General features: G+C 32.8%; 2 protein-coding genes across 3 annotated transcripts; both read right to left on the reverse strand.

The window, feature by feature from the left end:
• Window positions 1–421: 421 nt before the first annotated feature.
• On the reverse strand, window positions 422–3,777 carry LOC143239188 (uncharacterized). Of its 2 annotated transcripts, XM_076480057.1 has the most exons (4): window positions 2,635–3,777; window positions 1,821–1,889; window positions 1,224–1,313; window positions 425–655 (listed from the first exon to the last, which is right to left on the reverse strand). In XM_076480057.1, the coding sequence occupies exons 1-4, from the start codon at window positions 3,439–3,441 to the stop codon at window positions 596–598; spliced, it is 1,026 nt and encodes a 341-aa protein (XP_076336172.1). In that variant the 5' UTR covers window positions 3,442–3,777; the 3' UTR covers window positions 425–595. The 2 variants fall into 2 exon arrangements, with proteins under 2 accessions (XP_076336173.1, XP_076336172.1); XM_076480058.1 differs by lacking the exon at window positions 1,821–1,889 and having other exon boundaries at window positions 422–655.
• Window positions 3,778–12,691: 8,914 nt separating this feature from the next.
• On the reverse strand, window positions 12,692–14,854 carry LOC143238946 (uncharacterized). The gene has a single exon (XM_076479612.1). The coding sequence runs from the start codon at window positions 14,852–14,854 to the stop codon at window positions 13,538–13,540; it is 1,317 nt and encodes a 438-aa protein (XP_076335727.1). The 3' UTR covers window positions 12,692–13,537.
• Window positions 14,855–14,863: the final 9 nt, after the last annotated feature.

Raw genomic sequence — 14,863 nt, forward strand, 5'->3', positions numbered from 1 at the left:
AGTCGAATATAAGTTGTAGAAAGAATTGAAACAACTGTAACATAGTGTAGCAAAAATAAACAGCACCCAGCGTTAACGGATCATTGTTTTCCTTGGCAACAACAGCGATTAAGCTCTATTACTATATATGAAATCCTAGGTATGGATGTAGGATAGGCAATTTCTAACAATAACTTGACCGGTGTATTTAGCGAGGTGAATTATTTAATGGGTTCACTTTTAGTTCTGATATACGTAGGTAACTTGATTTGCTCAGAAATTATTTATAGCCATATATCAGTTTTCCCAATATGAAGGAGAAACAAATTATTCAGTGTAATTATTATTATTTCTCACTTTGTAATTAAAAAAAAATTCAATAGAAACAAAAATACATTTTATATCCTAATTTCTGCAGTAACTTAATTCTATACAAATACAATTACAGATAAAGTAAGTTGTTTTTCTACAAACTCTGTTACTCCATTATTGATGGTCTACACGTTGTTTTTTTAAAAAAACATTGTAGCAACCTATTGTCGTCACTCAAGAATGCATGAAGTGTGTTAGTTCCAGGATGGAATTGTTATGAGCCAGTTGCCACAGCACATCCTGTCTAACTGTGCGGATGCAGTTGAACCAAGATAACAAAGTAGCTAACCAGAACACTGAACATCTAATAAAAATAAAATAAACGAAGTTTTTCTTATGAAGGAATGAAATGTTCAAGGAATACATCGAACGTCGGATAACTATATACAGAATAAAAAGATCATAATAAAAATAGAACCAAAACCGATAAACATTACATATAATGTACAAACCACAGTGAAAAAAAGTGTAAAATGTATCCTAATAAATTGGACCCACAGAGGCAGATATGAACAGATTATCAAATTCTTGTCACAGGCATAATAAGGGAAAGTAAGTTTAATGCTAATATGAGGAACTAATATCATTTCATTGGTAAGGCTTTCGAATACGTGTTAAACTTTATAGACGGTGTATCTCCACCGATGTATAGGACTTAGTTATTCAAAAACCCTCAAAATCCATTTTACTTTTCCATTTTATAGACTATATAAATCCTAATTGTCAGCCCTTTATTGTTCATATGGGGTTACACCCCTTTCTTTGTAGGTGTTGAAATGAATTCAACTATTATATTATAAATGTATATAGAAGTGCATAAATAATGAAGTCTAAAACATAAACATCTATGTTTCAGAAAATTTATTACTTACATTTAGTATGGTAGATTTCGTGACAACAAAGAGGTTTAAACACGTCAATCCAAGAGATGGTCCTCCAAAAATCTGGGCGAAAATCATCACCTAATAAAGAATGAAAAAATATCTAACGTAGAGTTATCATAATAACAATCCGTAAACACAATCTTACAGAATTATTCACAGTTATATTTGTTGTTGTAAGATACTGTCATTTAATGTTATAATACTTTATTATAGGTCATGATATATTGAAACATATTATTTTCATATTAAACGATAACGCTGCAATGACACACATAGAAATGAAAGTAAACTCAAACTTCATTTTAATACTGTAACCAATATTTCAATATGCACATGCTTGTAAAGGAAAAACATTCTAAAGTTTTGTTATTACCAGAAATTATATCATATCGTAAGCATGCTTATGATAACTGTGGTAATTATTTTGTACTTTTGCATTGTACACGAATTTTTAACGTACAGTTAAACCGAGCAATTAATGTTAATATTAATTATTGTCATTATTCACCAAACTCAGCCAAGAAAATTAAAAATGTGTTTTTTTAATATTAACATTTTTATGTTTCTTAAAAAATCTACACTTACAACGAGTCTGTGTGGAACCTTCAGAGGACCTGCCAAAATGTTTTGAAATATTTCATGTGGAGTGTGGATCTAAAAAATATGGAATATTTCAAAAGAACAATTAATATGCATTATACTGAAAATCTAGGAAAAGTATGAAGCATTTTGTATGAGAAGATTATTTAGTCAAATGAAAATAGGAATTCTAGCAAATGCATTTACTATTGATTTAGGTCATATAAAACTTTCGTTTCGTGATATTATTGCAAATAAGGAAAATACACTAATATAATATTTAACCATAATGAAAAACATTCATACATTACAATATTGAAGTGATATTCGACGCAATGTATTATTTCCGAACCCAGTGTGTAAAACGAAAAACTAATCGCTACGAATTAAAAGCATACATATATATATACCTATTTGTATGTGTAATCCTATACTGGATTTTATCCTGATATATATGTATGTGTGAGTAATTTTATACTAGATTTTATCCTGATATATATGTATGTGTGAGTAATTTTATACTAGATTTTATCCTGATATATGTTTATTTATTTGTAATTCTGTACTTATTCCGAAATATATATGATAAAATTGGGACAAAATTGGAGTTATTTGAAACAAAGTTACGACATAACATCCTGCGATAAAACTTAAAATTTAGTTTAATAAATTAAAAAAAAACATCTTTGAAAACAAATAATATTGAATTAAATAAAGACACATTTCAAAACTCATGTAAAAGCGTAAATACTGAAAAATCGCAGACAGGATAAAGTAGCTCATACAGTTTCATTAATAAAATAGAAAATGAAGTACTTACAGCGGTAGATAGAGAGGATGCTGTGATAGTCACAACACCTAACATAGTTAAAGAAGCCATCACGTCAACAACCTTTATGATGCGTTGAAGAATTGTTAACGAAACGAAGAAAAGATCGAAAAGAGACAGGCATATGATGGGAATACATACTGTAAGAGCTATGCAAGTATGAGGACGAACAATATCGTCAGCCAATTCCACCAAGTTACAAAGTTGTTGATGTTGTAGCAGTCCTGATATAAGGAGGTCGGGGTTATCTAAATGTAGGTTTGTGTGATTGAAACACTTTTCAAAATTGGTGGAAATATCATTGAAGCGAGACTTTAAAGCTAAAGAAATTAGCACAAAGAAAACAACACTTGAGACACAAACTCCTGAAATGAATAATAACTGAATTACACTGAATATGACTGAAATTATCAACGCATTACTGTAATGTTCTACCACAACTGGAAGTAGAGCGAAAATGAAAAAACAAACAGTGACACTGACACACGTTAGAACGCCAAGTGTCACTAGGATCAACTGCCGTCGATAAAATTTTAGTTTCGCAGTACAAGAAAAGTTGTTATGATGCAAAAGTTCTTCCCATAGGAAGAAAAACTCATCAAACTTCCTCCATTTCCAGCAATTTCGGAAGTAAGTAGTGCTCACTACAGCAGAAAAAATCAGCCAGCAACCTCGAACCACTTGTCCGTAGGAGTTATTTTCTCCGATAACAAATAGAGGATCAAACATTATCGCTGACTTTGACGAAAGAAATGGTATTACAGGCAGCTTAATAACAGCTGTCCACAAGAAAGTCATGACAAATCCACTGTAAACTTTCCAAAACGTTAAGGTCAGTGAACCATTTTAAAGAAGCGAGCAACGTAATTGCTAGAGTTTTTCTTATTGTCAAAGTACACGCCGAAAATTCTCATAAAAGTTAAAGTCGGTTTGAAGGTTTCGTGAAAAGAATGTTCTGATACATCAGACCACGCTTCATGAATGCTGGATGCAATTACTTTTTTGTGTACGTTGCTTGAGAGTTCATTACGAACCTGTTCCTGCTTATTAGAAATACAAGCAATGTTCGTACTTCTCATCATTTATATTGTTTTATAAAATGTAATATTTTATGACCATTTTTAAAAACGTATCTCTAGCTCCTTTTATTTAGAAATACATGAGGATTTTTTTTCTTAAATAGTCTACACATACATGTGTGACGCACGCGCAAATATTTTTCAATTGTAATCCAATCGCACTCGTCTAGCAGTAGTCGCACACCTATCGAAAAGCAGTAAAGCAAACGTGAATTGAAACTAAAAACGTTATTTAATTTTACTTAGAAACAGATAACCAGGCAAATCATAACTAAAATATGAAGACATCGTTATTTTTATTTTTATAGTATTTTCTATTCATTAGGATTTCTCACTGATGTTAAACATTCTGTAACCTTTTTTCAATTTTACTTACATTCATCAACTAAAAAGAAACTTAACATCAACCAACTTAATTAAAAAGAAAACGTCAAAATGTAAGTAGTTACGAAATTACAACGCAATCTATTTCTGTTTGATGATCATTCTTTTAAGAAAAGTGGCAGAAATGAAATATGGTCAAGATATCACACTTATTATTCCTAACACATACGATCAGGAAGAATAGATTATAGAGTACACATTTCATTGTTGATTTCACGAATACTCTGAATAAACAACAAATCTACTGTGTAATAAGTCAAAGTGGTTTTTAGAGACGTGGCCTTAAAGGTTAAGTTCAAGCTTTACTGTTCTGAAACACATAAACATGAACTTTCGTAAAATTATATAAAATAACTTCTATTCGCAGTAACTGACCAAACAGCTTCACAGATTTTATACTCGTTTGGTCAGCGATAAGTTTCCAGACTTACGGGTTCGATTCCATGCGGGTGAACAGAGCGCAGAAGGTCTACTGCAATAGCTCTGGGGCAAAAAACAACAGCAATAAATAAACGCGACTACAATTACTTGTTATCAAGCGTAATGCTACACAAGTAGTTATCTGCACTGTACCCACCACCGGAAATCAAACTCCGTATTTCATAGTTACTGAAGATTAATTAAGATTACTGCACATACTGAGTTAGAAAGACAACTGCAGGGTGGATTTATCTATTTCTGTACACGCTGAACATCCTCTTAAGGTTACATATATATATTTGCCTTTTGTAAATATTAAATAATCTGTTTTTCAAATTTTGCACTAAGCTACACGAGTACTATCCGCGCTAGACGTCCCTAATTTAGCAGCGTAAGACCACCGCCAATTCTTGTGGCACTCTTTTATTAACAAACAGTGGGATTGATCGTAACATTTCTACTCCCTCACAGCTGAAACGATAAGCATGTTTGGTGTGACGGGGACTCGAACCCTCGACCCTCAGATCACCATTCAAGAGCCCTAAACACCTGGCTAGAGACTATATTTTAAAAACTATCCCACATTTCAAGCTTTCTTATTGAAACCGTAAATTATCACGTTTGAGTTAAACAACAATAATACAAACCCAAAAGTACTTCAAGCATTTGAGGTTCCTTGCGTCACCTAATATGCTAATTCTGTTTGTACTGATTAGGATTTAGGATAAAGCATTTGGTCAAAGAATAAAGTTATACATAAACTGTCAACTACTTAAACGACAACTTTAATACGAGACACAAACAAAAAGCAGTTTTGATTGTTAAAATCAGATAAAGAAGTCTTAAAGCAATTACTTAGGAATGATTTTTTTATTATTATTATGTGCATATGATTTACGCTAAATCTAACGTTTATTCTGTTGTGGCTAAATCATTAGATTCAATATAAAATGACAAAATCACCCTAAAACTTTCTGATAAACTTGTCTTTTTTTTTCAATAAATCTTAAACGTTTTTTTTTTAATTAACCTGTCGCCAGATATATAGTATACATTAGCTCAGTTACAATATAAGAACATTGAAAAATGTTTCTTGGTTGTTGTTGTTTTTTGCACAAGCTACACGAGGGCTATCTGCGCTAGCCGTCTCCCTCACCGCTGAGGCCCGAAATGGCCAGGTGGTTAAGGCACTTGACACATGATCCGAGGGTAGCGGTTTCGAATTCCCCTCACACCAAACATGCTCGCCTTTTCTGCCGTGGGGGCGTTATAATGTGACGGTCAATCCCACTCTTATTTGGTAAAAGATAGCCAGAGAGTTGACAGCGAGTGGTAATGACTAGCTGCCTTTCCTCTAGTCTTACACTGTTAAATTAGGGACGGCTAGCAAAGATAGCGTTCGTGTATCTTTGCGCGAAATTAAAAAAAGCAAACAAACAAACCCACGGCTGAAAAGACGAGCATGTTTGCTGTGACAGGGATTCGAACCCGCGACGCACAGATTGCGAGTGGGGCTCCCAGGCGTTGATAAATAGATATGTATTTATATATTTATGTGAGAGTGATAATGATTCACATAACACATATTTCATATTAACGTATTCGACAATATATCCAAATGTACACAGAATTGAATTTGTAGAGGAAAAATTTTAGAAAATTACTCTTTACTCCAGTGGGTACCGATAATTTATTATATGGAACACAGTAAGACAGTAAGTAAATTAATAATTTATTTTATCTTCACTGCTGCGTACTTATATTTCTTCTGACATTGCTTAGAAAGACTATGAGAGGTCAGGGGAAGAGTATTAAATTGCATAAGGGACTAAAACACAGTACTTTGCATGTACACTGAGGCAAATTACATGTTTTTTGTTAGGGCTAGTGGTAGTTTCTTAGTTGAAGAGTTAATCAATAATGTATCCAGAAGTAATTTTCTGTCAATATAGTATCACAAATTATTGTTTGTTTCTCAGGACTTTTACAAACTAATATGAAGAATAACTGGGATTTTCTGCCTCAAATACTATGATCTACCTCTCAGAATATGATACGTGGCAAAATTCAAAAATTGATATACACTAACTGTGGAATTAAAATCTAATTTGCTCGTGGTGATGCCCACCTTTGTGTAGAACTCGACAGTACTGAAACTTCAAATTACACGTTGTATCCACGTGCTGTCGACATTGAAACAAAATCGTATTGTTGTGAAAGAGCCTTACCAATCTTGTGCCTAACTAAATTTCACTAAAACATCACGAAACGTATAGAATAATACACATCAAATATTCCATCTACGATTGATGAGAATGTTGTTCATTCTTCTCATGTTGGAAGTGCATGTATATTGTTATTACTGAAGCTGAAGTCAGTATGATATCAATCATATAAAATATCTGCCATGATAATACAAATAATTCTTGGTGAACTTTGGGTTTTCATGTGATTTTTTGGACAATTGAATGTTCACAAATGGCTGTAATTACCTTTTCATTTGAACAAGTGAAGTTTTGAATTAAAATAATAATTACAATGGATATTAAAACAACTTTATAATGGAGAAAACTCAGGTGATTCGAGATATTTTGATGGTGATGGTTTCAAAAATATATTCAAAATTTGTCCACCATATCTCGATTTTAAGTTGTAACATCTCAATATTGTATCAGAACCATGTAAAACATCATGTAATCAACTCACTACAATAAATTTTTGCTGTGAAATTTAGTACAACTGGACATTTTAATGGATAAAAAGTACACACGTTTGATAACTTCAAACACTGATTGTATTTTATTGGTGTAAAATTTCAAATATACTTTTCGTACGTAGTATTTGTTCTCGATATGATTGTAGCAAATTGCACCAATTTTGTTTCATTCCAACGTTCACCTGCTCATTTGTTCAGTTTGCTAAAAGTTTCGAAAGTTCCTTCACTATGCATAGAAGTAGCAGAGTCAAACGCCTCTCTCTGTTTCCTCTCACTCAATTAGTTGGTTACTTTGTCTTTCTCCACGCATCGTAAAAAACATAGTCCGATCTTCTTTCTCGCTAATAAGATGTTTTGTAAACATAAATTAATTAATATTTCTTAGAACATAATTTAACATTCTGGTTGTCTCCACTTCAAGTAAAATGTGAAAATGCAAAATAACCCAAATAGTTTCTGCTACATTAGTGGAAAATATGTTACAGTTTCACAAAGGAAAAACATAACACACACAAGATAAAAGTAACTTACTACCATTATTTTGTGTGTAAAACTGGTGACCAGAAAAAAAACATTGGGCTCTTCCTGTATTGTACAATTTGCACATTTGGCTTGACACAGTAGCCAAATAAGAAAAGAACAATTATGCCGTTTGCAGATCTCATGTCCAAAGTCTAACTGACTGTCCTTTTAGTTTGACAAATGTTTCTGGATATTCAAGCAAAACTAAAAACTATATTAAATATCCAGATATTTCATTTGCAATGAAACTAGTATCTCATGAATATTGTCTTCCAGTGCCACATCCACCAAAGGATTGGGACATGGAAGAGTTATCCTCTAAAGAATACAATGAATCATCTTCATCTAGTAATTCAGTTCTTGTGGAACTTCAACATAAACTGCTTCATCTGATCATATAAGAAGAACTAAATGATCTCATTCATAGTCTGTATTTATCAAAGTGCACGTGCAACGTCTTAACTCTTGTTTAAAGCAATACAAGTAATTTATTAATTCCAGGAACAAAAATTTCAAATTTTCTTCTCACTACAACATGCAACATACTTTATGTTTCTCTATAAATGTTGATCACTAATAGAAGAGTTAGGAACTGAATTCAGGATTATCATGAATGTATACTTTTTATTAACTCATCTAATTTAGCATAAAAGCTGCACATTTCCACAATGGAAACACTGAGTCAATGTTATTCATCCTATAAACACGAAAGAAATATAAAATGAAAACATGCAGATTAATCTTGAGATCATCAAATATAATTCCCATCAGTTGTGATCTTAAAACGTTATCGCAATCTTGCTAGGCCTGAAGAATGAGTAAAGAAATTCCAGAGATGAAAACTATGCTCTAATGATTGATGACATACTGGAAAACAACAGGAAAATAAGGTCTCGGATGTTACTTAAGGTGCATTTCTTACACTTCTATTTAAGCTTATTTCTAAATGATCTAAATACAGTTAGTGATGAGCATGGTGAGCACTTCTACCAATATATTTCTCTAATGGAGCAGTGATATCAAGGACAATGGAATCCTGCGATGATAGAATAATTGCTGTTTGTTTTTACAGCGTGAAACTGAGAACATACACAAAAGATGCAACAAGGCAACCAAATATTCTGTTACAAAATAATATCATAATGAAGGTTTCGAACATAGCCTGAATGTATTTTTAGTACGTAAATTATTATATTCATTACTTTTTAATACCGGTTTTTCCATTATATATTGGTTTTGAACATTTTAAACTGTAATTTTCAATGAATAGATATAATTATTAAGAAAAAAATTGTTTTCACAATGTGTAAGAATATTTTGAATGAATATATTATAACTCGAAAAGTAGAGGCGATTAGTAACTGTCAACATGATTTTCAGAATCAGCATTGTCACACTACTCAGAAACAGTTGTATTTTTCTAGTAACTTAGAACTTTTTGTTGCCTGGCATTATTGAAGTATTTGCGGTCAACGACTATAAATGATATATTAAGTTGAAATATAGTCGAAACCAACATATAACCCAAAATACTCCACGCAATTAATACTTATATTGTGAAATACATTAAATCTGATTAAAATGTAAATCTTAAAAAGGTCTACTAACAAACTAGCCCAAAGTATTAAAAACTTAACTGAATGTGCATTAAAGCATTGGAAATTTGAAGGAAAGAGTTGTTGTTTGGCTTGTCAAGCGAAAATCTACACAATGAAATCCTCGGGTTTAGTGTTATGAGTCTCTAAGCTTACAGCTGAGCTAGCGGAAGGGTGGAGAAAAAATGGAGTAAAAATGCACTTTAAGAATACAACTCAAAGCTCAGCTTGACACTCAAAAACAGAGACAATACTATAAATCTCAATATGCTGCGCAATGTTATCTAAAATCAAACTTGAAATCCTGAAAATATTCTGACAATTATCAGAATATAAAACCACGATAAATTCTTTAACACATTATATCTTTCAGACATTGATAATAAGTCTAAGAACGTTTGATATGCCTTTTTCGCAAATAAAAATAATAGTTTGTTGCTAATTTGAAGGCATAACAAGTATTCCTTTTTAAAGACAATACCCTTTAGATTAGTAAAGAACTAGATCGTTTATTTTAGAAATTGTTCTTAGTATTCATTAAGATCAAAAATATAAATTCTTGATGGATTAAAATGATGCTAAATATTATCTAGAAGAATTAAATATCAAAGCATAATTATTATATGTTGGTATGGTTAGCTAAATAAATATTATTATATTTTCGTACCAAAATAGATTTTATTGTCTTATCTCGTTCAACATAGCCCTTAGCTTGTATGAATATTTATTACCATGTTTTCCTGATCACTTTTAGGACAGTACAGTAACCTTTCAGCACCCACATAACATCATCGTCTTTACAGGCTCCATGACAGAGGGTGTTCAGCAAGACTGTAAACATTAAATAACGTATTCTCTAACGTTGTGGAAGAAACCTCTTTGTTACTCAACCAGAACTCATTACACGAGCAATAGCTGTACCTGAAGCTGCGAATGCGAACATCTTTTTTCTCTGAGATGGAAAAAGCCAGAAAACATTTAAGAAGTTTATTTCTTGTTGACTGGTAACTACCACGATGAAAGATTCAATCTAGGACCCCATATCCCCAAAAAATTAAGCTGAAGACGTGTAGCACCTGTTATATGCGATCAACATTCAAAGAGTCAAAGAAAACTGTAAATATACTAACCTTCAGGCACGGCCAATACTGGTCCAAAACTTCAAAAATACCATTTGAAAGTAAGGGTTTTCCGTCATTCTTTCCTGATGAGTTGCTTGGTCCACACAAAACAGCGAAATAACAGACGATCTGTGTCAATTATGTCATGGCTGCCATTCAAACCTTTAATAATGGTTCAAAAATGGCGCCATGAGCAGACACTGTAACACCTTTTATTCAAACGATAAAGAAGTTACTGGCTTGGTACATAGAACGCAGTGTAATATATGACTGGTACGTAAAATATTTTTCTCAAAGCTCAGACCCAAAACAAACAAGCAACAGGAGTTGATACAGTTAAATGTTGGATCAGTAACTTCACAAACATCAAGCTTTTCCTGCTTAAAATTTCTTTCACACCTTGAGACAATGATATAGCCAAGTGAGTACATCAAAATGTACTTATAACGTCGTTTTAATTGATATGGTTGGAACTTCAGTGTACGTTAACAAACCCTATCTGTTAAAATATATTTCGCAGCACACTATTGAAGAAACAGGCACGTTTATTACGTCGAGTCGCACAGTTTGGACACTGATTTTTCAATCCCTTTAATGGATCTCTTTTCAAAGAACCATCTTTACAGACAACTTACTTTTATTACTAATAAGGGGAACTCTAACATTAAGATAAGCATTCAATACCTGCGTTTTAATATAAGGAACAAAGAATACGGTGATTTACTTATCCGTGGTGTTTCTGGAGCAAGCTGGGAAGTTGTTTTTTTTTGAGAGTCGAAGAAGAAATAGAGAATGTCATACCAGAGTCTTAAACACAATAACAGGGTTATTAAAACCCCTCAACAATTTGGAGAAAACACGTGATTCCATTGACAACTTGGAACCAACTGAGACACTTATTTGTTCAGTTTACTCGAGTGAAATCCCCCAAAATGTAAGTGAATAGGGATGTTTTCAGAACAAAAATTTGGGTTTCGATACCCGTAGTGGGTAGAACATAAATAGCTCATTGTGTAGCTTTGTGTGCTTAACTTAAAAAAAAGATAAACTGACTGAGTATTTTTTAATAGATCAGGATTTTATCGTTCTTACACGACACATGTAAGATAGCGTAGATTAAAGAGCGTGCGTGAAAATGATAGAATAAGAAAAATTCAAGAGAAGGGCATGAAAACTACAGCAAATATTTTACGTGTCACGAATATTCAATAAATAAACTTACAGTGTTCTTCTACGACCTAACGTTAGACGTTTTGAAAACTTTGTTAGGCCTTCATTATGGCGTTGTACTAATATATAAATGTCTACTAATGTATGTTTCGTTTGCCTTTTGTGTACATCCGTTCAAGTACGTATTCATGCGAATTTAGACAGTAAGGGATGCGCGAATTTTCATGACAGACAAACATTAAGTATTATTGCGAGAAATATTCAAGTTGTTTTAAAAGGTACTATAAGTGGCATGGAAGATTGACTGCCATGTTGAATAAGGGGTTCATTACCGATATGATATGTTTTAATATATTTTGGTAAATATGGCAGTTCTTAACATTTTATATTTCAATGTTTGATAAATTATGGCATCCATCAGTTAGTTTTACATGTAGTTGTCATATAAACCTTAACAGCATTTAGAAATCAATAGAACTCAATGATTTGGCCTTCTGTTGGTCACGAAGAACAAAATGGGACTGAAACATTAATTTAATCGCAAAAATCTGGAATAAATAGTGAACGATAATATTTCGTGAAAAACAGTACTTTATGTTTATAAGGAATACATTCACGAAATTTATTAATAAATAATTTTTAATAAATAGTAGAGTATAATTACTTGCATTAAGTATTAATTGTGGAAACCATGTGCTAACCGTGCGTTAGTCTTTCAGGGTCTTCATGGACCCCAGATATTTTGTAAACATTGGTGGCGACAGATTGAAGCACGTACATGTTCTATGCAACTTCAGTGATCGGCTAGTTTCTGTTAAATTATCTACAACGCTAAAATCAGGGGTTCGATTCCCCTCGGTGGGCTGAGCAGATAGCCCTATGTGGCTTTGCTATAAGAAAAACACATACACAAAACACACACTGTTAAATTATCACACTTAATTTAGGTAAAAAATAAGCAAGTTGCAATATTCATTGTTCATTTATTCATTAATAAATAAAAAAATATTTTGAGAGATAGAGACAATGGACACTTTGTACAGAAGAACAAGGTAGGATTAACGTTTTCTTTTAAGTTTTAAAATATATATAACTCAAAGACACATTCATAAAAAAAACAAAAAACAATTCGGTTTGTTTTTACCATAACGTAAATGTTCATAGTATTTTAAAAATCACTTTATCTTTTCTGTTTATATTGGCAACTGCTATTATATCTTTATACCACACAGTTTAATAGCACAGCATATTTAGGAAAACAAAAAAATCAGGAAACCTAAAGAAAATAACTCTGAAGTATTTTTTTTTTGTTTCTTTGCTTGTTTATTTTCTTCACATAACAAAAACTGATAGGTTGTTTGACTGATTAGTAGTCAATCGCTGGCGAGTAAAATCATCTTCTTTAATGAGTTTGTAGATGGATGATAAGCCCAATACGAGATGAGGTCCAGATATTTGGTTACAATTATGATTAAGGTTTCCAGATGGAACGGATGGACGAGGATCAATGAGTTGTTAATATTGGTTTCCTTTATTTATCCATCTTTTTTCTCTTATGGTAACTTGCCGTTGAATCTTAAATTAATGGCATAACTTTCCCAACTTTTGGTTTCTTTTGAATTTCGTACAAAGGTACACTAGAGCTATCTGCGCTAACCTTTCCTAATTTAGCAGTGAAAAAACTAGAGGGAAGGTGGCAAGTCAGCACCACCAGACTAGTAGACAATATAAGATACAAGTTACTGTAACCTGGAAGAGATAGCAGTATATTTTTACTTGTTATTTATTATTATCTGATATAAAAATTATGACTGCAGCTTAATCTTACTTTAAGTTTTTTTCTTCTGAGCCCAACTCATTAACAGAATACTGTTTTAGAGCCACGTATTATTCAAATGTAGCAACTTGGGCGGGATTGTTTTCAGTGTCTCTATCCTCAACAGTGGAATCCTCTTCAGTGTCTCTATCCTCATCACTGGCGTGCTTCTCGTTGCTGCTTTCTGTTACTTCTGGTATACGTGTACAAATATCAACTTCAGGTTTCGTCATTTCTCTTCGGGCCATATGTCCGCGAAAAGCAGCTTGAATAATGATAGCTGATTTTTCCTCATCATAATTTCTAGCAATTTCCTTTTGATCACCGATATCTTGGGTCTGGAATGTATCATATTCACCATAATTTTCTGTTTCCTTTTCCAATCTGCGATCTGGAGAATTCGATTCGAAGTTATCATTTTCCCGTAGATTTTTCCTCGTAAGATAGCCCCGAAAATTGGCTTGTAGTTTAATGGTTGCATTTTCCATTTCTTTGTCTTCGATTGTTCCACTTTGAGAGTTGAAAGTTGCAATTTCGTTGAGGTCGTTGGAAAATGAACCGGTGTCTTGGAATGAGTCTTGCTTCTGTTGAATATCCGAGGTGTGAAGTTGCTTACGAGCTAAATGACCACGGAAGTTTGCTTGAATTTTTACTGCAGCATTTTCCATTTCTTTCTCTTCTGTTAATCCATTTAAAGAGCTAAAAGTCGAATTTTCATTTTTCTCACTTGGTGTTACATTTAATTCTTGGAATGAGTCTTGCTTCTGTTGAATATCCGAGGTGTGAAGTTGCTTACGAGCTAAATGACCACGGAAGTTTGCTTGAATTTTTACCGCAGCATTTTCCATTTCTTTGTCTTCTATTAATCCATTTAGAGAGCTTAAAGTCAAATTTTCATTATTCTCATTTGGTGTTACATATACTTCTTGGAATGAGTCTTGCTTCTGTTGAATATCCGAGGTGTGAAGTTGCTTACGAGCTAAATGACCACGGAAGTTTGCTTGGATTTTTACCGCAGCATTTTCCATTTCTTTGTCTTCTGTTAATCCATTTAGAGAGCTAAAAGTCGAATTTTCATTATTCTCACTTGGTGTTACATTTAATTCTTGGAATGAGTCTTGCTTCTGTTGAATATCCGAGGTGTGAAGTTGCTTACGAGCTAAATGACCACGGAAGTTTGCTTGAATTTTTACTGCAGCATTTTCCATTTCTTTCTCTTCTGTTAATCCATTTAGAGAGCTTATAGTCAAATTTTCATTGTTCTCACTTGGTGTTACATTTAATTCTTGGAATGAGTCTTGCTTCTGTTGAATATCCGAGGTGTGAAGTTGCTTACGAGCTAAATGACCACGGAAGTTTGCTTGGATTTTTACCGCAGCATTTTCCATTTCTTTGTC

This window comes from Tachypleus tridentatus, chromosome 13 (genome assembly GCF_004210375.1).
Source record: "Tachypleus tridentatus isolate NWPU-2018 chromosome 13, ASM421037v1, whole genome shotgun sequence".
Lineage (NCBI taxonomy): Eukaryota > Metazoa > Arthropoda > Merostomata > Xiphosura > Limulidae > Tachypleus > Tachypleus tridentatus.